We start from the raw sequence: 23,446 nt of genomic DNA on the forward strand, positions 1-23,446 counted from the left end.
TTGGTAAGTCTTCCAGATAGTGCTTACGTGTTGCGTCAAATCCTGTTAAAATCAGTTAATTAACTAATGTGTGTAAAATGGCAAACAAACAGACATTTGTTTCTAAGTATTTATTTTTGGTAATTACTTAAACAATGTGTATAAACTGCATTTTAGTAGTTAAGAATTTTAGGAAATTATTTAAAGTAGGATGAATAAAGTAAAAAAAGAGTCCAATAATTTTATTTATTTTATTAAACTAATTTTACATAATAAGTATATTATACTTTGTTTTAATGTGTAAAAAACATAAACAACATCACAATAAATTTTTAAGAGACTTTAAATAATAATAATAATCAAAATAAGTAATACTTTCAACAATCTTAATATTGTAATATTAATTACAAAAATATTTTATTAATTCTATCACTTAATTTAACAACTTTTTGTATTTACGGTAAATTATAAGAATTTTGAGCCAATTAGGTAATGTTAAACATGCAATTTTGACATTCGTTGTTCTACTCTACGCAATCCTAATAAAAAGTTAAAATTGGCATTCGAATATTAAATTACACTATGTATGATGTACTTACTTTACGCATGTAGGTACATAATATCCATTATCAATTTCGAGTATATTATATTCGTAACGTCGAGCCTGTATATAGGTACATCTTGTATTACGGAGTTGTATAAAAAATTACAACAAAGGCAATAGTCTTTTTAGTATGATGAAAAATTTATAAAATCTAAATAGGAATACCTACTCAAAAGACAGTATCTAAAGCAGCTTTTAAAATATTCACTTACTTTATCTATAGAATTGTACAATATTAAACCTAGTAAATGAAATTGAATACCCACTTCCAAAAAGCACTTGAATATTAACCGAATTTATTTTGTAAATAGGAAAAAGAAAGATGCCATGCGTATAGTTATAAAAATCAAAACTGCTGATGCCATAACCGATTTTGAAAAGCACATAATCCAAAACCAAATTGCAATAAGCAAAACAGAAAATTGATTTTCATTTTACGTGTAATTTTTTTGAACTGCTAGTATTTTCAACATAACCGTATGCCCGAATCCTGCTAAAACCACCATCAGGAGCTATGGTGACTTTGATGTGAGAGATGACGTCAGAGTTGCAGCTGAACCAATGTTCATTGTGGGCAGAGAGCTGTGGAAGAAAATTCGCAGTTGAAAATATTTGTTCAAGAGTGGCTAGCCTAGAATTTTTCCGGTAATCTGATAAACTTCGTAATAATAGAAGAAGTAGAAGTACAATAGAAGTATAATGGAAGTTTATATTAATTTTTAAAAACGTTACTAAAGCTGGTCCGTTAGGAAACGGTAAGAAAATTAAAAATAGTTACAAAAACTTTCGACTAAAAATTTAGATAATAAGAAGGCAAAATCTCATGAATACAGCAAATCAACTTTAAAAGCGTACTTTTTTGTCTTCTAAAACAAACGTCAAAAAATTACCTTGCTTGGTTTTAATATATTGTACCAGACGACAGGTTTTGAATACGTCCATTCATCGTTATCTAAAAAGGCTCCCTCAACTTTTATAGAATCCGGATAGTTGCCTTTAAAATGCTCTGTATCGACGCAGATCTTCTGGATTCTTCCAGTGAAACCCAATTTGAATACTGCCCATTCCTCTCCTGCAAAAAAATACAATAAATAGTTGAACATTCAGAAGGTGGTTTATGCGTAGTGTATTTTTATTTATTTTACATCTAATTGGAACGTAGCGTGCTTCAAACCAACGTAGTTTGACTCTCATTTGAATACCAATCAAACTCAATCAAATTTTGTAGATATACGTTCTATAAACTAATATTATTTGTCTATAGTTTGACACAACGATTTATATATAAACATTTTTACCCGTGTTTTCTAGATATTTGTATGAAAATCTGGCAAACCACAGACACAGATATCAGTTTCTAGAAATATTCAGAATAAAAGTACGAAGAGCGTGCTAGAACTTTTCTAACACTGAAATTCATAGTCAAGAAAGGGACTTCCTTAGCCCTAATTCGCACGAGCGTTTAAAAAGCGTTGCGTTAAAACCCGGCGTTGCGCTGACAATACAAAGTGCGTGTTATAAAAGCGTTGACGTGTGAACAGATACTTGGGAATGCAATTTGTACGCTTTTTTAACGGACGTTAAAAAAGCTCTCGTGCGAATTAGCCCTTAGGGGGCCATTTGGAAGACATGCCGTGTCAATTTCAACCTAGTAATGGTAAACCTAGTAAAGGTTGTAAATGCACATCTAATTATCCAGTTCCGGATCTAAACACTAAAAATATGCAATAATCTTTACGAATCTTAGAGGGAGACTAAGCTAAACCTTCAAACACCCGTATCCAAGCAACCCGTAAGCAAGTTCACTCTTGTTGGCCTCCTAGCTACAGATCGTATGACATCGAATGAGCTAATTAATATCGATTTTACTAAACGACCTTCATCAGCTGAATTAATAATTTTATATTATGTTTGACAGATCAAATCAATTTTGAAAATAACCTTACAGTTTAATAATAATTTTAAATGTACCTGTTGTTTTTAAAGTACCGTCATCACTGGTCTCGAGTACTTCTGGTCTGTTCAGTTGTCTTGCTGTCTCCCATCCATCCGCCATTGACTCTCCTTTTTTTGGCTTGATCACGTTCTTCGGATGTCCGTAGTGTGCGTTGGAATAACCTAATAAAAACAAAGTGTTAATTAAAATAATAATTGTTAAATTTTTATTGTCTCGACGGGCTTCCCTGGTGCAGTGGTAATAGCTGTGGTCTTATTAGTGGGAGGTTTGATTCCCGGCAGGGGTTTGGAATTTTATAATTCCTAAATTTCTGGCCTGATCTGGTGGGAGGCTTCGGCCCACCAGCGACTACCGCCCTACCACCGCCGCCACAAAGCGATTTAGTGTTCCGGTATCATGCCGTCTAGAAACCAATGGCAGTTTCTATTAAACCCATACCGGGTTTAACGAAAACTGCCCTATCCCTTCCAGGTTAGCCCGCTTCAATTTTAGACTGCATCATCACTTACCACCAGATGAGATTGCTGTCGCGGGCTAACTTGTATCTGAATGAAAAAGTTTTAATTCTAGTTAGGGTTAAGATAAAAAGGAAACTTTATAGGATCACTTCGTTGTCTGACTGTCAGTTGTGTCTGTCAATTCGGGGGAATCAAATCAATAGGGTAGGTAACTACTTCCTTTGGACCTAGAATTATGATTTGGCAGGGAAAAACCGTGAATTTGTACATCCCCAAAAAAAAAAAAAAAAAGGATCTGTGTTCCCGACCAAATAGTAGGTGTACTAAATTACATTTTTAACCCCCGACCCAAAAAGAGGGGTGTTATAAGTTTGACGTGTGTATCTGTCTGTGGCATCGTAGCTCCTAAACGAATAAACCGATTTTAATTTAGTTTTTGTTTGAAAGGTGGCTTGATCGAAAGTGTTCTTGGCTATAATCGAAGAAAATCGGTTCTGCCGTTTGAAAGTTATCAGCTCTTTTCTAGTTTTCTGATAGAGGTTTTTGTGTCGGAGGTGTTTTAAATTTTGAATTATTATAACTTAACTTCAAATGCTGGAATCTCTACCATTATTATCTTATAAATTAAATTACATCGTTATCTTTATAAGACTTGTTTCTGTAGAATCTTGTTAAGTATAGTCGAAGCTCGAGCGGGCGACGAATTCACAATTTAAATGCATAAATGCTATCGTGACAAAGAGCAGTCTTAACGTGCTGCAGTTTGTGAAATTGCAGCAATTCGTTTGGATCGTCTTGAGATAGAATTTGTGGATGTGCCACTATTAGTCCTCGCGTATCACAGGGACCGGGGGATTCAGAATCTGGACGTAAATTCTGTTGTTGATAATATGTGAAACTTGATAATGATTTAACGTTGTTACAAAGCAGAGGGTTTTGGTAGCGTTTTGGCATATTTTATCTTTATTGTTTGCTACAAAGTTTGAATTTATAATATGAGAAATAAGGTAAGTAGGTAGGTAGGTATTTTATCATCAAAATATTTTAATGTGGTTACGTAGAATTTTTACAAACGTGTTTTTAGATAACATTCGTGAACATGTCTTTCGTGAAAAGATAAGAGTACCTATTAATAAAAAAAAACACTTTATGTTGATTTTCGATGTACAAAATTTAAACTTGTGTTATAAATATTGTTAAGTAGGTATGTATTGGTCGGGCCGGCGATTGGTTGAGATAATAATGATGACTTACCTAAGCAAGTAGCTCCAGTTAGTAAAGACGCCAGATCCACTAATTGATCACTGGGGGGTGCCTCTGGTTTCGCCTCACCGAACACTCGTAGCCTGGCAATACCTCCATCCGGGTATATGTTCACCCTAATGTGTGTATAGGCTTCATCAGATACAACCTGATTGATAAAACATTTCAATTAATTCGAGTAGCTTCCTTTTAAATTCAGTTAACGACTTGGACCTTCCTGGAGAAATTGTGAGCGCTGTGCTATTATAATGTGTCAGAGGATCTGAGTTTGATTTAGCAATCTAATAGTTCCTAAATTATCATGATCCCATGATTAGCACATATTATTAATGCGAAAGTGTGATTGTTTGTTGCTTTATTGGCTTGTTGGTTTGTCCTCCGATCACGTCGCAATCGAGCAATGGACCAACTTGATTTTTCTCATGGGTCATATTATTATTAAATACCTGAACAGTGACATTGGCTATCCGGATTGGTTTTAAAGATATCCGGATTGTAATGGCTATATGTTGTACTGGAAAATTAATAGTAACTGTAAATAATTGTTTTTTATTTTTATTTTTTCTATTCTATTACAAGCTAGTACTTGACTGCATCTCACCTGGTGGTAAGTGATGATGCGATTGTAAATTTTGCGTAGGTATCTCCTGAAAATATATTTTGGTTAACCTGCCAAATTATATAATATAGTTTGGTATAGCCTGTTGAATAGGTATTTTTAAATCATTATAAAGTTCCTGAGACAATTGTTTTCTAAAATCTTTTAAAAAAATGGCCGCCAAAGTTTTTAGCAACTAACATGGTTAGGTGGAATATCTATCCTTAGAACAATCCCTAGCTTATGGGCCTTTTGACTTTTGTTCTTCTTAATCAGTTTTTTTAACTAAACACTTACCCGTGAAAATTTTTTTCTTCAACAAATTACCGAATAGGTACATATACGAACGACTATGCTGTTTTAGTTAATAATAATTGAATTGGAGCTCTGTTTATTAGTTCATTTTTAAGGTCAATGATTTAACATTGCAAGAATTGTATAACAGTTCATACAATTTTTTGCTGGATAGATTTTTCTGAAAGGGAGATGCAATAAAGGCTTTTGTCAAGGTTAGAAAGTTCAATGCCCATTTTAATTTGAATCGATACTGCCAGCTTTTTTTGTTCTAAACGCTCTATTTAACTGCTGTTATATCACATTTAATTCAGTGTTATGATACTTGATACTGTAATAATAATTTAGCACAGACTTTTGACAATCTATTTAGAAGAGTGTCACTCTGGTTTTTTGTAATGTGCAAAAAATAACTCAGGGAATCAATTTAGACTAAAGTCCAGTGGTTAAATCGGTTTTATAAACTTAATTATGATTTGAATTGCATACTGATTAGAAGCACATAATATAAAAATTTTGAATTCGATTTTGAGCACTGTACAACAATTTAAAATAGTAAATTACTGACCGGGGACCATTCACATTCGTATCACACTCACAATAGCTAATTCCGAAGTTCATTATTCATATCAAGGGTGCAATTTAATACTCGCTTGACTGACTGTGCAGACTATCGGACGTAATAGATGCCCGCGGACGTCCGAAAGACATCTCACAAGACGACTGTGCACACCTACCAGTTGCGGCTGTCAGTTGCGTCTTATTAAATTACGCTCGAAACTGAGCTGTTTTAGGTACAATCAGATTACACGGATGGTAAGAAAAGTTCCTACTTGCTCGAAAAAAAGTAATGAATTAATAAGAGGCTTGCACAAACATACCTTCTGGTAGTTCATCCTGGTTTCCTCATAGCCGGACCGGAGCGCCGTTATGGGGACAATTTCCTCCCATTTGTCAGAGCCGAGACATTTCACCCGCTCCAAATCACATTCACTGCACGCTGAGCCCATTACTGAATCCCTTTCTGGTAATAACGCCTCCTCTGTAAATAATAAGGGCTTTCATTATATTGATATTTAAATCTATATTGTTATACAACTAGTGGACCGGCCACGGTTTCGCACGGGTGGGTTTACAATACCTACAACCTTCCTAGTGATCTGAATAATATAATGATATCCGAATCCGTATTGAATCGCACTGAGAAGGGAAGATTTAAACACGTTCTAAAAACCGATGTGTATGTCTATGGTTTGCCAGATTTCCTTAAAAGTATCTATAAATAAAATAAATAATAAATAATGGTTTATTCGCTGGAATGTGGGTACAAGTAGGTCTTGTACCCACATTCTAGGTCTAGTTTAAAATAACGCAGGCTTGAAGAGTATTTGTATGCCCGTGTAACTTTAAAAATAAATATTTTAAAAGAAATCAGACAAACCTTAGACATAGATAAGTATAAGTTTCTAGAACGCATATACAAAATGTCATTGAGTTTGATTTTTTTAAGAAAGACTATTAGCCATGGTAATCATGACTAATATTCCCCTTTCCCCTACAATAAGCATAAGCTTGTGCCAGGAGTGGGTACGCGACAATAGTGCAACGGGTGGGGTTTGAACCGCCGACCTTTCGGAATTCAGTCCGCTCTTCAACCGTTGAGCTATCCAGGCTATAATTGGTTAAATAGTGAAGTCATTTCGTACGGACTATGCATCGATATGATCGCTAAAGACCGATAATTCGATTGACAAAAGTAGTAGGTGCTTATTACGAAACAGACCTTCAAATTTTTGACTACGTACCTTCAGAAGTCAAACAGGCAGCTTGTATTGAGTATTTAGGCGCATAGTTTCCAGTGAAGAAAGCAGTATCTACAAGTAAACCTGAAACAAGAAAACCTTTGTTTAAGGTGATCTATTGATCAAAATATACGACTCCATTCGCAAAAGACTCAAAAAACATTTGAACATGCTGTAGTAGCATGCTGAGAACCTTGAAATAATAAATAAAATAAAAATAAAGTAAAACTGAAAGAGCAAGCAAAGCTATGTAATTCATTTTTAGGATTCCGTATCTTCTGGGAAAAAAAGGCACCCTATAGGATCACTGCATTGTGTGTCTGTTAAACTCCTACAGGGGAATCAAAACCTGCCCGGCTAGCAAGGGCAGTAGATAAAAATTATATGCCCCGATTATATCCACTGATGTCATAGAAATCAGTGGATATAATCGGGGATATAATTTTTATCTACTGCCCATGCTAGCCGGGCAGTAGGGTACTTCCCATACAAGTGGGCACTTACATAAACATGAAAATCAGCGAAATGTAATAATAACAAAACTAATCTACTATGTTACTAAATTAAGGAATGTGAGAATATAAGACTTTTTTTTATTAGTTATGATCGTCTGAGAAAAAAAGAACCCCTATAGGATCACTTCATTGTCTGTCTGTCAAAACTCAACAAGGAAATCAAAACCTACAGGGTACTTCCCGTTGACCTTGAATCATGAAAGACAGGTAAAAATGTCCTAAAGCAAGTAAAGGAGAAAATCCGAAAATCGTGAAATGTGGTTAAATTATAAAAAGTGTTATTTCTTCTACGATGTTGTTGAGTTCTTGTAAGGAACCCTGCGTGTGAGACTCCGAGTCGCACTTGCCTGGTTCTTAATATTAAAAATGCAGCAAGATGCATATTGAGATAAATCAGTTGATAATGATGATGATGTATAGTTCGCGACAGGTCAACATGGCAATCGGGTTGGGGCCGCCCCGCACACCCGCACACCCCCCGCGCTACTCCGGTCCGGGATAGCGCGGGTGACGTGCGGCGTCTACGTCATAATAGCTACTACATGCCAAACAGCCCGATCCGTTCTGTAGTTTGAGCTGTGCGTTGATAGATCAGTCAGTCAGTTTCTTTTTATATATTTAGATGATTAACTTACCTCTGACAACGCATTTCGTAGCTAACTTCAGTATACACCAATCATGTCCCGGTATCCTCTTCCGGCGCGTTTCCCACCCATCCATCCACTTCCCGAACTCCGTGTACTTATCCGCAATGTAGACTGGTTCTGAATCGGCTATCATGTTCTCGCACGTAGCAAAAAAATCATCGCTAGCGAATACCACCTTGCCACCAGCCTGTTTAAAGAAAAGATAAAATATATAATAGATTTTAATTTTGATTCAATTGCCAGCTGAGATTAAAACTTGTACCTATCTGAATAAAAAAATCCGATCTTTGATTATTTAGTCTCAAAATAATCAAAGGAAAGAATATTCAAAAATTTAACCCAAGTGAAGCCGAGGCGAGTCTAGTTTATTTTAATTCAGTCACTTTTCCGCACAGATTTTTAGGGTTCCGTACTTCAAAATGAAAAACGGAACCCTTATAGTATCACTTTGTTGTCTGTCTGTCCGTCTATCCGTCTGTCCATCTGTCGTGTCTGTCAAGAAAACCTATAGAGTACTTCTCGTTGACCTAGAATCAAGAAATTTGGCAGGTAGGTAGCACAAGTAAAGGACAAAATCCGGAAACCGTGAATTTGTGATTATATCATTTTAAAAAAATGTGTTTCAATTTTCAAAGTAAGATAACTATATCAATTGTGGTATTATATGAAAGGGCTTTATCCGTACATTTTAAAAGGGATTTTAATTTATATTTATGCTTATTAGTTTTTTATGTATCGTGCAAAATGTCGGAAAAAATACCTGAGTAGGTACGGAACCGTCGGTGAGCGAGTCTGACTCGCACTTGGTCGGGTTTTGTAACATATTTACCATGCAATTAGTTCTATCAAAAGTTATCTAATATTTATGTGTTCTGTTCCAAGATTTACTTTCTTTAATATTTCTTACGAGTAGCTAACAAAATTCAACGTTCTATGGATTCACGCATAAAATAAAAAATGGTTGGGATCTTTTTTCAACGATATATTTATGTGTTCTATCGCTCATAAATTAAAAATAGTTGAAATATTTTCATAAATCCAAAACATTTTAATTTGCACTGAATGTGAGGGAAATCTGTACGAAATATCGAATTTTACGAGTTCGTGAAAGCTTTAATATAATTTTTTTATTCGTTTATTTTAAGAGTTCCGTACCTCAAAAGAATAAATGGAACCCTTACAGGATCATTTTGTTGCCTGTCTGTCCGTCTGTCTGTCCGTCTGTCGTATCTGTTAAGAAAACCTTTAGGGTACTTCCCGTTGACCTAGAATCATCAAATTTGGCAGATAGGTAAGTCTTTTATAGCAAAAGTAAAGGGAAAAATCCTAAAACCGTGAATTTGTGGTTAGGTAGGTACATCACAAAAAAATATTAAAATGTGTTTCAATTTTCAAAGTAAAATATAACTATGTCAAGTGTGATATCCTTTAAAAGGGCTTTACCTATACATTTTAAAACAGATTTTTATGTATTTGTATGCATAATCGTTTTTGATTTATTGTGCAAAATGTCGGAACAATATCCGAGTACAGAACCCTCAGTGCTCGAGTCTGACTCGCATTTGGCGGGTTTTTCTTTCAAGTGTAAGAAAGACTACAATCATAATACCTAAATGTGTAAGATATTACCGCTTTGATTTTATTATTTAAAATTGTATAGCCTCACCTAACTACTAGGAACACCTAACTATTACGGTGTAATCTTAAAAAAAAAACACAAAATACTAACACTTGTACTAGCAAACTCGCTAAGCTCTGCAAACGATGGTACGATAGTTTTCTCAATCATGTTTCCAAACGGAAGCGAATCCGTAACAATCAACTAAACCTATCAAACTCAACCGCACGGTGTTTATAAATATTAATAACTGATCACCGATGTTTAGGATGCCGCTTTTATAGCCAATATACTGATATCAAGTGAACTCTATGGTTGTTATCAAAACAAAATGTAACATCGGGTCGGATCTTAGCAGGGCTCTATCCGTCACTCGTTTCCACTCGTTTCATACAATCGTAGTTCCAATTTCATTTGAATATTAAGCAACCAAAGTTCATGAAATTTTGCAGACATATTCTAGAAACTAATATCTGTGTCTGTGGTGTTTTAGATTTTTCTAAAAATATGTAGTTTTAAAATTACAGGGGCTCAAAGATTTGTATGAAAATTTTTAAGACCGCGTAACTATGAAACCGAATATTTTAAAAGAAATCTGGAAAACCACAGACATAGATATTAGTTTGTAGAATATGTCTGCAAAATTTCATGGACTTTGGTTGCTTAATATTCAAATGAAACTGGAACTACGATTGTATGAAACGAGTGGAAACGAGCGACGGAGAGAGCCCTCTTAATAAATTTCAGATGATAATGCCCCATTTTATAACCAGGAAAAGAGTGGTTTTTCTTTGACAATGATTAAATTACACCTTAAATCTTTAACATTTCTTTAATCTTTAACAAGTTGGGGTCATATTACTATGTAGTAGGTACATATAATATGTGGAACATCCTGCTAGAGAAGTAAGTAAAATTCTTAACTACGCACAAATAGATCTACCGGAATGAAAAATGATATTAAGTAAGTACCTTCATACAAAAACGTGACACAATATTTACATTAAGTTAGGGTGTAAAAGCAGCCTTATATATTGTGGCTGTTATAGCGGATCGGCCGCCCTGGCTAGTCTCCGGGCTAGGACGGAGCGGGCGAGCGGAGGCTAGAACTCCGGGCTAGTTCCACAATATACCCTCCCTGTGTCCGGGAGGGATACGTAAACGCATTTCCCAGTGTTAAAAAAAACGCGTCCAGGGTTCCGTACTCGGGTATTTTTTCCAACATTTTGCACGATAAATCAAAAACTATTAGTCATAAAAATAAAAATATTACTGTTTTAGAATATACAGGTAAACACTTTGATATTATGATACCCCACTTGGTATAGTCATCTTAATTTGAAAATTGAAAATACTATATATTTGTTCATGAACACATTTTAACTTTTGTTTGTGATGCGATCACAAATTCACAATTTTCGGATTTTTTCTTTACTTGTGCTAAAAGACCTACCTACCTGCCAAATTTCATGATTCTAGGTCAACGGGAACCACCATATAGGTTTTCTTGACAGACACGACAGATCGACAGACAGACAGACTGAACAACAAAATGATCCTATAAGGGTTCCGTTTTTTCTTTTGAGGTACGGAACCCTAAAAAAGTATGGTAGCCCTAGGTATGGTAGGAGGTAAGTTGCATAAAAAGTGGTTAACGCCAAGATTTTGTAATATAAACCCTTATAAACCATAAAATTATACTTTGTGAAAAATTTGCATTGAATAGGTGACCTACTAAAAAGACAATGGAAGTAGGAAGTACTTATTATTTGTGAAAAAGACGCCCAGACTTTTAAGAGACAGTATTGGGCTAAGAAACATGAAATTTGGCAGTAGACAACTATTATGACGTAGGCACTCACCAAGAAAGGATTTTTGGAAAATTTTCACTCCCAAGTGGGTAAAATAGAGGGTGAAGGTTTGTTCAAATTTCGTTCGTTTCAAATTATATCCATGGAAATCCCTTATTTGTTCTATCGATTAAAAATAAATAAATACGTGTTTCGCGATTCTTGGTTATTCTAACCCCAATGGGATTAAAATATAGGGGTTGAAAGTTTTTATGACAGTCTATCATTTATCAAGTTAAATCGATAAAAAATGTTGTTTGGGCTTTCGATTAAAAATGAAGATTTTATGAAGATGAACATTTTACAGGATTCTTGGAAATACCACTCTATCTAGAGTTGAGTGGGTTTTTCTGAGAAACCCCATAGGTGCGTAGTCACTGCGTTGGAAGTTTTTATCATATTGTATTTATTAACAGAACAAAAGTATCTGTAGGTAATATGATCATTCGTTCGATTAGTTTTCGATGAATTCTATTTTCAGTGCATTTTATTTACAAACTAATATCGTGTTTCCTGCCTTTCCGAGCACCTGTCCTGCCGTCAGACCCATTATGCACAGTCGTTTAGTGTTCTGGCAACTCGGTCGACAGCGACCGTTAGAATCTGTGATTTGTATGGAAGTTGCCAAGTCTATACGCACAGAGTTGCGGCGACTCCGTGCGCATTGACACGGCGACTTCCATAATATAAATTATAGATCGTAACGGTCGCCGTCCACTGAGTTGCCGGGCGACTAGTCGACCGTGTGCAATTATAGGTAGTAGGGTCTATTTATACTAACAGCGAATCAAAGCGAATTTCTAAAATTTAACAGAGCATATATTGACTTTTATCTCCAGTATGTAAAACACAAACTTCTCGCCCAGATGAAAAATTCGCACGAATTTCGAATTTTATTTTTCAGTTGAAATTGGTGCTTTGCCGGCTCCAATAAGTGAAGGGAAATAGAAGAAGGAACGGCTTTGGGTAACAACATATTTCGACGACCCAAACAATCTAACTCTGCGGATAAAGGATCGTTTAAACTTGAAACCACAAAGGTTTCAGGTTTAAACGATCCTAAAATACTTTCCAATTCCAAACGAATTCTTTAAGTCTCTTCTATTCAGACTTTGGTTTTCATTTTTGTAGCATATCACCGTCTGATTCATGCTATCGATCGTCGATTTTTATAAAAATTAATGTCCACTGGTTACCAAGATACCATTAATATATTGCTGTTCAAAAAGATACTCAAAAATTAATTAATTAATACTAACACTTGTACTCGCAAATTCACTAAGCTCCGTGAAACCTGGTACGTCACTTTTGTCTAACATTTTTAAGAAATAAAGGTAATATTTAACAATTAAACTCAACCACGCTACGGTGGTATACAACAACTACTCGCTTGATCGCACGACATCGTTTATTTATAGGTACTATTTAATGATACTTAGTAGGTAAGTGCATTAGTAATTTATCGGTGCTAATTTTGACATCAAATTAGTTCGGAAAGTACAGTCAGTGAAGTAAGTTTTTTTTTTTGTAATTACTTCGACTGTGTTTTTTAAAGCAGTCTATGTTTGTGATATACTAGCAGCAGCCTGCAGCGACGCTCTTGAAGTTATGTCTGCAGTATGAAGGATACTCAGCAACTTCAACAAACAGCTTTCAATGTCCAATTTGGGCTGGGCGTTGATGAGTCGGAGTACCTAAGTCAGAATTTTATTATTATTTTAGAGTCAGATGTTCACTTGTACCAACTTAAACTTCAAAAGACAATTTAACGAAGTTATATTTTGCCCTCATTTTTCGGGTTCTGAACCTCAAAAGGAAAAACAGAACCCTTATAGAATCACTTTGTTGTCTATCTGTCTGTCTGTCCGTCTGTCCGTCGTGTCTGTCAAGAAACCTATAGGGTACCTACTTCCCGTTGACCTAGAATCATGAAATTTGGCAGGTAAGACCTACCTGTCTTATAGCACAAGTAAAGGAATAAATGCAAACACCGTGAATTTGTAGATACATCATCAATGACTTTCTAAGCATGGACACATCGTGGCATACAACACAAGAGCCCAAACATGGCACACGTTTCTAAATTCACCCTATGTAGCTTCAACTGCTCCATTTATACATTCCCGCTAACATTCAAGTCCTGTAAACTAACCTCAGTGATTAAGCCGCAATGTAAATCGATTATTGCACTCGAAGCTGAATAAGGTGATTTTAGAAGCAAACTTGAACAAAAAATGGAATGGAGTAGTATAGCACTATTAGTTTTTGTTATTTCTTTGAGAGATTTTTCGATTTTGTAAATATGAAACTATTATACTATATCTATACTATATACTATTCTGCTCGTGCTGATTCACTGACTGACTGACTGACTCATTTGATCACCTCTTCTGTAAAATTTTGTATGTTTTTTTTTTACCGATGGTTTCGTATAGAGGACAAAAAATGATTCGGAGGAAAAATATGGATAGAGCTGATGATTGAGGATTTCGGTGAGGAGCACGGCCAGGGTATTGAAGATAGGTGGGGGGTGCTCGAACAAATGTCACTCAGAACTTCATCCAATTGACAGGGAGCTGAAAAATAAAACCAAAATGGCGGATTCAAGATGGGCCTTGAATCAAGATGGCCAAATGCCTCCCACCAGCCGACCTAAACCAATTAAGAAAATCTCAATCGGCCCAGCCGGGAATCGAACCCGGGACCCTCGTCATACAAATCCACCGCGTTACCACTGCGCACTGGAGGTCGTCAAAAGATCTATCTACACATATAATAAAATTGTAGAAAAGTGGTGTCTGTACAATGGAAATATATATAAAAAAGTAGCAGGGGTTGTTAATAATAACAACCCCTGCTACTTTTTTTTTATCGATGCCGAACCCGAAATTGTAATTAATTTTTTTTTTGTCTGTTTGTCTGTGTGTTTGTGCACGCTAATATCAGAAACGGCTTATTCGATTTAGATACGGTTGTCACTAATATATTGTAGTAAGCTTCACTTAACATTTAGTGTTTATTTCATGTCAATCGGTTCATAAATAAAAATGTTATATCAATTTAAAGAATTACGGCGAACATTTTTAACGTACAGATACACGCCTCGCGCCTGAGCGTCCGTGGCTATATAAAGCGCGCTGAGAGCTATTCCACGCGAACGAAGTCGCGGGCACAGCTAGTAATAAAATAAATGTGATACAATAATGGCCAATAGATTTTACATTGAACAAAAAAAAGCTACTCCACAGTTTTGTTTTTCCGACATTCGTGACGCGCCCTTCCATCTGTCTCTTTCCGATGTGCGTGAGAGAAAGGAATGGGAACATTGTAAATAAATGGTAAATAATTTTAGATATTTCTAGTGTTTTCAATGGTTTTACTAAATATTTTACACTTTTTCGCATGTTATCTTACGTAAATAAAATTAACTTACCGGTGGTAAGTCACACCATCTCTTTTCTGCGTCGTTAACGTATTATTTTGGCACTTTTTGATCGCGCATTTAGGCGTCTTGACAGCTTAGCAGTCAACATGCGACTAATGAAGAAAGTGTGCTTACACCGAGTATAAGCACACTTACTTGGTCCCTTGTTATGCGCGCCAGTGCGATGTCCTTGCTTAGAAAGTCATTGTACATCATTAAAAAAAATGTGTTTCAATTTTCAAAGTAAGATAACTATAGCAAGTGGGGTATCTTATGAAACTCTTATGTACATTCTAAAACAGATTTTCGTTTATTTTTATATAGTTTTTGATTTATCATGCAAAATGTCGGAAAAATACCCAAGTACGGAACCCTCGGTGCGCGAGTCTGACTCGCACTTGGCCGGTTTTTTTTAGTTAAGTGTTAATGCGTGTGAGTACCTATTTTAAAACTGCGTAAATTGTATCAATAATATGATAAATAAAATAGGTAAAACAGTGTTATAATAAAAACCTCATTTTTTACTTTTCTTACGTACGAATATGTAAAAACCTTGTAGGTAAGCACGTATTCGGTCATAAGCACGATTCTAGATAGTTTAAAAAAGGATTTTAAAGTAAGCGAAAATAACAGCAATGCACTGAAAAAGGAGTAACTTATAAAGAATTTTGGGGCAATCTCTTGGATTTCAGGCCATATTGGAAAAGTTAAATTCATACATACCTAAGCTGAAACTGATGCCATCTAGTTATAATTCCAAACTAACCCAATTGAAAGAATTTCAAAGCTCTATAAAATGACATTAGCCACTCTAAGGCCAAAAGCTATTAAAATACAATTAAATTTTTATTTCAAAATAGGTACCCATCCACCAATTTTAATAATATGGTGTCGTGTGGTTGGCAAAAAAATATGTATATTTCTTGTTTAAATTTTATTTGTAAATATTACCTTTAATAAAAAACTGTTTTGTTTTAATTAGGTATGATGAGAGAGTATTTTAGAAGTGGTTAAGGAGACGAACTACATTGTAGGTACGGAAAGGCTTAAGGAACGATGTCGTTGAAGAAAATACAAACTACATTCAAATATTTTAAAAAATGTCATACGCAGATCCAAAATTCGCACTTTTTCTCAAAAAAACTCTTGACCTCGTTCAATATTAGCCCGGTTTTTTTATAAAGTACAAAACAAATGAAACAAATCCTTGGCCATAACCATTATATCATGATACTGAAATTCTAGAACTTAATTATTCTAAATGTCGGCAAACTAAAAAAGGTACCTAACTAAAAAAAATAATTGGATGTATTTAGTTTGTGTAGATATAAATAAAATGAAACCTTGCAGTGTTCGTGAAAACGTGGCGATAAATAGAAAAACGTAAATGAAAGATAACGATTATGCATTTCCGACTATTTATAGAACTAATTGTACTTTAGGCAATTGTCCGAGCCGAGTACCGACAATTACTGAGAAACTAATCTAGAATTGAGTTTGTGAGACGACGAGAACCGACTGTGTAGTTGGGATAATTTTGTCACTGGACTATGAGCGAGTGTGTGAGTGCGATGAGCGATTACTCGCGCAGGTTGCCCGAATAGGTGCCCGCGACATACAATAAATTAATCCCTTCGCAAATTGCGCGAATGTTTTGACCGCAAGAAAAACATCGTCGCCGAGAGAGTACTTTTTAACCGACTTCCAAAAAAGGAGGAGGTCCTCAATTCGTCGGTTTTTTTTTTGTATGTTCCACGATTACTCAAAGACGCCTGGACCGATTTCGATTTTTTTTTTGTTTGAAAGGGTATATACTTTGTAGTTGGTCCCATATAAATTTTATGAAGATCTGATGAATATCTTCGGAGATGGAGAACAGAACTCCTCAATGGATAAGAGCAAATTGCTCGCGATCAGTGTAATAGCTTAGTAAACAGTAGGGTTTTGATTGGGCATTGCATATTATAGTACAGTAGGGCGTAGGGCCACTAAAAATTGTGAAATAAAAAAAATTCAAAAGAAAAATAAAACCGACTTCAAAAACCACAAGCACTAAAAAGTAAAAAATAACTTTTGTTTCTAATGTATGTATGAAGTCGAGCGAGCATAGTGGTGTCTGTACAATGGAAATATATATAAAAAAGTAGCAGGGGTTGTTAATAATAACAACCCCTGCTACTTTTTTTTTATCGATGCCGAACCCGAAATTGTAATTAATTTTTTTTTTGTCTGTTTGTCTGTGTGTTTGTGCACGCTAATATCAGAAACGGCTTATTCGATTTAGATACGGTTGTCACTAATATATTGTAGTAAGCTTCACTTAACATTTAGTGTTTATTTCATGTCAATCGGTTCATAAATAAAAATGTTATATCAATTTAAAGAATTACGGCGAACATTTTTAACGTACAGATACACGCCTCGCGCCTGAGCGTCCGTGGCTATATAAAGCGCGCTGAGAGCTATTCCACGCGAACGAAGTCGCGGGCACAGCTAGTAATAAAATAAATGTGATACAATAATGGCCAATAGATTTTACATTGAACAAAAAAAAGCTACTCCACAGTTTTGTTTTTCCGACATTCGTGACGCGCCCTTCCATCTGTCTCTTTCCGATGTGCGTGAGAGAAAGGAATGGGAACATTGTAAATAAATGGTAAATAATTTTAGATATTTCTAGTGTTTTCAATGGTTTTACTAAATATTTTACACTTTTTCGCATGTTATCTTACGTAAATAAAATTAACTTACCGGTGGTAAGTCACACCATCTCTTTTCTGCGTCGTTAACGTATTATTTTGGCACTTTTTGATCGCGCATTTAGGCGTCTTGACAGCTTAGCAGTCAACATGCGACTAATGAAGAAAGTGTGCTTACACCGAGTATAAGCACACTTACTTGGTCCCTTGTTATGCGCGCCAGTGCGATGTCCTTGCTTAGAAAGTCATTGTACATCATTAAAAAAAATGTGTTTCAATTTTCAAAGTAAGATAACTATAGCAAGTGGGGTATCTTATGAAACTCTTATGTACATTCTAAAACAGATTTTCGTTTATTTTTATATAGTTTTTGATTTATCATGCAAAATGTCGGAAAAATACCCAAGTACGGAACCCTCGGTGCGCGAGTCTGACTCGCACTTGGCCGGTTTTTTTTAGTTAAGTGTTAATGCGTGTGAGTACCTATTTTAAAACTGCGTAAATTGTATCAATAATATGATAAATAAAATAGGTAAAACAGTGTTATAATAAAAACCTCATTTTTTACTTTTCTTACGTACGAATATGTAAAAACCTTGTAGGTAAGCACGTATTCGGTCATAAGCACGATTCTAGATAGTTTAAAAAAGGATTTTAAAGTAAGCGAAAATAACAGCAATGCACTGAAAAAGGAGTAACTTATAAAGAATTTTGGGGCAATCTCTTGGATTTCAGGCCATATTGGAAAAGTTAAATTCATACATACCTAAGCTGAAACTGATGCCATCTAGTTATAATTCCAAACTAACCCAATTGAAAGAATTTCAAAGCTCTATAAAATGACATTAGCCACTCTAAGGCCAAAAGCTATTAAAATACAATTAAATTTTTATTTCAAAATAGGTACCCATCCACCAATTTTAATAATATGGTGTCGTGTGGTTGGCAAAAAAATATGTATATTTCTTGTTTAAATTTTATTTGTAAATATTACCTTTAATAAAAAACTGTTTTGTTTTAATTAGGTATGATGAGAGAGTATTTTAGAAGTGGTTAAGGAGACGAACTACATTGTAGGTACGGAAAGGCTTAAGGAACGATGTCGTTGAAGAAAATACAAACTACATTCAAATATTTTAAAAAATGTCATACGCAGATCCAAAATTCGCACTTTTTCTCAAAAAAACTCTTGACCTCGTTCAATATTAGCCCGGTTTTTTTATAAAGTACAAAACAAATGAAACAAATCCTTGGCCATAACCATTATATCATGATACTGAAATTCTAGAACTTAATTATTCTAAATATTTTAATATAATTAGAGCCTCAATAGCTCAACCGGTAAAGGAGTGGACTGAAAACCGAAAGGTCGACGGTTCAAACCCCGCCCGTTGCACTATTGTCGTACCTACTCCTAGCACAAGCCTGACGCTTAGTTGGAGAGGAAAGGGGAATATTAGTCATTTAACATGGCTAATATTCTTTTTTATAAAAAAAAAAAAAAACAAAAAAAAAATGTCGGCAAACTAAAAAAGGTACCTAACTAAAAAAAATAATTGGATGTATTTAGTTTGTGTAGATATAAATAAAATGAAACCTTGCAGTGTTCGTGAAAACGTGGCGATAAATAGAAAAACGTAAATGAAAGATAACGATTATGCATTTCCGACTATTTATAGAACTAATTGTACTTTAGGCAATTGTCCGAGCCGAGTACCGACAATTACTGAGAAACTAATCTAGAATTGAGTTTGTGAGACGACGAGAACCGACTGTGTAGTTGGGATAATTTTGTCACTGGACTATGAGCGAGTGTGTGAGTGCGATGAGCGATTACTCGCGCAGGTTGCCCGAATAGGTGCCCGCGACATACAATAAATTAATCCCTTCGCAAATTGCGCGAATGTTTTGACCGCAAGAAAAACATCGTCGCCGAGAGAGTACTTTTTAACCGACTTCCAAAAAAGGAGGAGGTCCTCAATTCGTCGGTTTTTTTTTGTATGTTCCACGATTACTCAAAGACGCCTGGACCGATTTCGATTTTTTTTTTGTTTGAAAGGGTATATACTTTGTAGTTGGTCCCATATAAATTTTATGAAGATCTGATGAATATCTTCGGAGATGGAGAACAGAACTCCTCAATGGATAAGAGCAAATTGCTCGCGATCAGTGTAATAGCTTAGTAAACAGTAGGGTTTTGATTGGGCATTGCATATTATAGTACAGTAGGGCGTAGGGCCACTAAAAATTGTGAAATAAAAAAAATTCAAAAGAAAAATAAAACCGACTTCAAAAACCACAAGCACTAAAAAGTAAAAAATAACTTTTGTTTCTACACGTGTAATGTATGTATGAAGTCGGGCGAGCTTCACACTTGGATTTCGAGTTTCTTTTATTATGCTCGCTCGACTTCATACATACATTAGAAACAAAAGTTATTTTTTACTTTTTAGTGCTTGTGGTTTTTGAAGTCGGTTTTATTTTTCTTTTTTAAAGCTCTTGTCGCTGCGACGAAACTAGTGGAGAGAGAGTTCTTGCCAGCAGTGTGCACAGTCAGCGGTCAACTATTGATATTATATTTATCTCTTTCATTGACACGGCATTATACGCCAATCGTACGTTTCTTAACCGAGAAAGATCTCGGTAGTTAGTCGCTTCCTCGTCGGCGGTGGTACAAGTGCCTTACATAGGCATTAAAGAAGAATGAATGCCAAAACTTATTGCATTGGAAAACTAAATGAAAAATTATGGTTTTCAGTTGGTCTAAACAATAATTATTGTTTGGACCAACTATTCCCAATTTAAGACTATTTCCAAGTTGATAGTATTACAAGTTATTACTGAAATAAGCAAGAGTCACATACTACATAGTTGCACTATAACACATAATGGCTCTTTTCTACCATTTTAGTACGAAATCTTGAAAAATATTTTTTCAGCTAATTTCTAATCGTAATTTTAATGGGTTTTAATGGAATATTTACGAACTGTGTGCTCAATTTTGTGGAATATTTGTATCTTATTTGTGTTAATTTTAATAAGTGAATACGACGCAAGGCCGGTAAAAAATAAAAACAAAGTTTGTATAAATAAACCTACTTCTAAAAATTATAAACAACAAAAATCTCCCTGACCTGGAAGATTACCTACAAAAAGAACCAATTTTTTATCCGATGTAGCCTTGAACAAAGAACTGTCACCTACTTACGCAACGAGCCACAGCACATTGACTTCGGTAAGTAGATGTCTGTATTCCAAATCATTCGTTTACCGACTGACTGACTGATAAGGGGGTGAGAGGTGAGAACACAGTGAACCAGTAATATCCACTTAATAAAGCGGTTTAATGAAGTTTATAAACAAATCCGGTTTGGACAAGGATTGTCGCAACCAGGCGGTACATTATTTTGGCTGAGGGCTCGAGAAAGCGTCTGCAAAGAAATCGGAACTTTCTTGAAATAAATGTAAAAAAAAACCGATCAAGTGCACATTGGACTCATACACGAAGCTTTCCGTACTATTTATTGTACAAGAATTAACACTTTTTTGTGATGTAACCACAAATTCACGGTTTCCGAATTTTTCCCCTTTACTTGTGCTATAAGACATTCATCATGATCACTAGCCTGCGCTAGCCAAGTGCGGATTGGCAGATTTCACACACCTTTGAGAACATTATGGAGAACTCTCAGGCATGCAGGTTTCCTAACGATGTTTTCCTTCCTTCCTTAGATCTGCTGCCCGGAATCGAACCTCTGACCTCCGATTAGGAGGCAGACGTCCTAACCACTAGGCTATCACAGCTATTAGACAATGCTAACGAGCCTATAGGTTTTGATCCCCTTGACGAGTCTTGACAGACACGACAGACAGACAGAAATCAAAACGATCCTATGAGGGTTCCTGTTTTTCTCTGGAGATTTGAAAAATAGGCTTTTTGTATCGTTCGCCTTCATACGCTGAGTGAAATAGTTTAAAAAGGCTTATCAGTTCGAAACTAAGCGAAAGAAAATAACAAAGACATTGAGTGCCTATATAACCTACCTACCTATATTTATTTATTTTCAAATTCAAATTCAAAATATTTTTATTCAATTAGACTTTTAAAAGTACTTTTGAATCGTCAAGAGCATCTATTTTTATATATAAGAGCATCTATATTAATAGCGAGCATTTTTCGGGTTCCGTACCTCAAAAGGAATAACGGAACCCTTACAGGATTACTTTGTTGTCTGTCTGTCTGTCGCTACGTCCGTCCGTCCGTCAGTGCATCCGTCCGTCCGTCCGTCCGTCCGTCCGTCCGTCCGTTTGTCTGTCCATCCGTCGTGTCTGTCAAGAAAACCTATAGGGTACTTCCCGTTGACCTAGAATTATGAAATTTGGCAGGTAGGTAGGTCTTATAGCACAAGTAAAGGAATAAATCTAAAAACCGTGAAATTGGGGTTAAATCATTAAAAAAAATTAAAATGTGTTTCAATTTTCAAAGTAAGATAACTATACCAAATGGGGTACCATATGAAAGGCCTTTGCTTGTTTATTCTAAAAGAGATTTTTGTTTTTTTTTTAATGCATAATAGGTTTTGATTTATCGTGCAAAATTTCGAAAATAATACCCGAGTACGAAACCCTCGGTGCGCGAGTCAGTCTCGCGCACCGCGATCATTTACCGCCTTGTAAGTCCCATAAAAATGAGTTGTCAAGTTATTGAAATATCAATAAAGTGTAGAATAAATCTATACTAACATTCGTGGAATTATATTTTATAGGAATCCTGCGAGAACCCTTTGATTTTCCGGGATAAAAACTAGCCTGTGTCACTCCAGGTCTTCAACTACGCCTAGATGCAAAAAATCACTTCAATTTACAAAAATCCTTTCTTTGCGTGTAGAAATTACAGAATTAAAATGCTAAGTGCTCACTATTAATAAAACTTGCTGAAATTAAATGGCATTGACAATTTTCAATGTCAATTTCTGCAAGCTTCATTCCTACCTAAATTGCATAAATTGACTTGTCAGAGCTAGCGTCTACTGCTATTGCTAGAGGACACTTAGCTTAGACCTTATGTGATGAAGCGAGCTATGTAATTTCAGTATGGTCTACTTTAGGAGATACGATAGAACAGTTAATCATACATACATCACATACATCACAGATTCCTCTTACATCGATAAGTTTGTATACAACATAAACTGCTTAAAAAATAATCCTTTCGCAGTAAAAATTCAACGTCACTTACAATCAGAGGCGAGGAGCTCACAGTCAAGACTTAGCAGTCTAACGATAAAAAATGTAATTTTATTTTTGTTGTTGATGGTACTCATATTCCTGGTAAGAATGACTTTTCATTAATATTGTTAATTTAGTTACTTGATAACAACACATAAAAATTGACTTCTTAATTAATTCTTTAAAAAGAAGATATAGATTAAAGACTCGTTTTAAAAATAGACCATGAGAACCGGTTATTGATAATGGTAAAGTAATACATATACAATATTTTTATTTTATTTTTTGTAAAAATATGACTAAGTCTGTATCTACCTTGCATTTAGAATTACAGTGGAGTGGATATGTATGTGACCTACTGTTCTTTCCTATACGGCACGTGGCGTGCGAAATAAAAGGATGACTGACCAACCAACCACATGGCAACATACTCAGAATAATTAATAATATCTAGTGGCGTTTCCAAAATCAATGTCAGCATAGACAAGCCCACCGTTTCCGGGCTCTCA

At 35.3% G+C, this 23,446-nt stretch overlaps 1 protein-coding gene and 1 long non-coding RNA gene across 2 annotated transcripts; one reads left to right on the forward strand and one right to left on the reverse strand.

Moving 5' to 3' along the window:
* Nucleotides 1-211: 211 nt before the first annotated feature.
* On the reverse strand, nt 212-9,972 carry LOC123867420 (allantoicase-like). The gene is made up of 8 exons (XM_045909416.1): nt 9,847-9,972; nt 8,106-8,304; nt 6,959-7,039; nt 6,035-6,195; nt 4,253-4,409; nt 2,555-2,701; nt 1,474-1,655; nt 212-1,165 (listed from the first exon to the last, which is right to left on the reverse strand). The coding sequence occupies exons 1-8, from the start codon at nt 9,904-9,906 to the stop codon at nt 1,013-1,015; spliced, it is 1,140 nt and encodes a 379-aa protein (XP_045765372.1). The 5' UTR covers nt 9,907-9,972; the 3' UTR covers nt 212-1,012.
* Nucleotides 6,368-23,155, forward strand: LOC123867421. Its single transcript, XR_006796418.1, has 3 exons — nt 6,368-6,425; nt 15,603-15,605; nt 23,143-23,155. It is a non-coding gene; the product is annotated as an uncharacterized LOC123867421 (long non-coding RNA).
* Nucleotides 23,156-23,446: the final 291 nt, after the last annotated feature.

Source organism: Maniola jurtina, chromosome 8 (genome assembly GCF_905333055.1).
Source record: "Maniola jurtina chromosome 8, ilManJurt1.1, whole genome shotgun sequence".
In the NCBI taxonomy this organism is placed as follows: Eukaryota; Metazoa; Arthropoda; class Insecta; order Lepidoptera; family Nymphalidae; genus Maniola; species Maniola jurtina.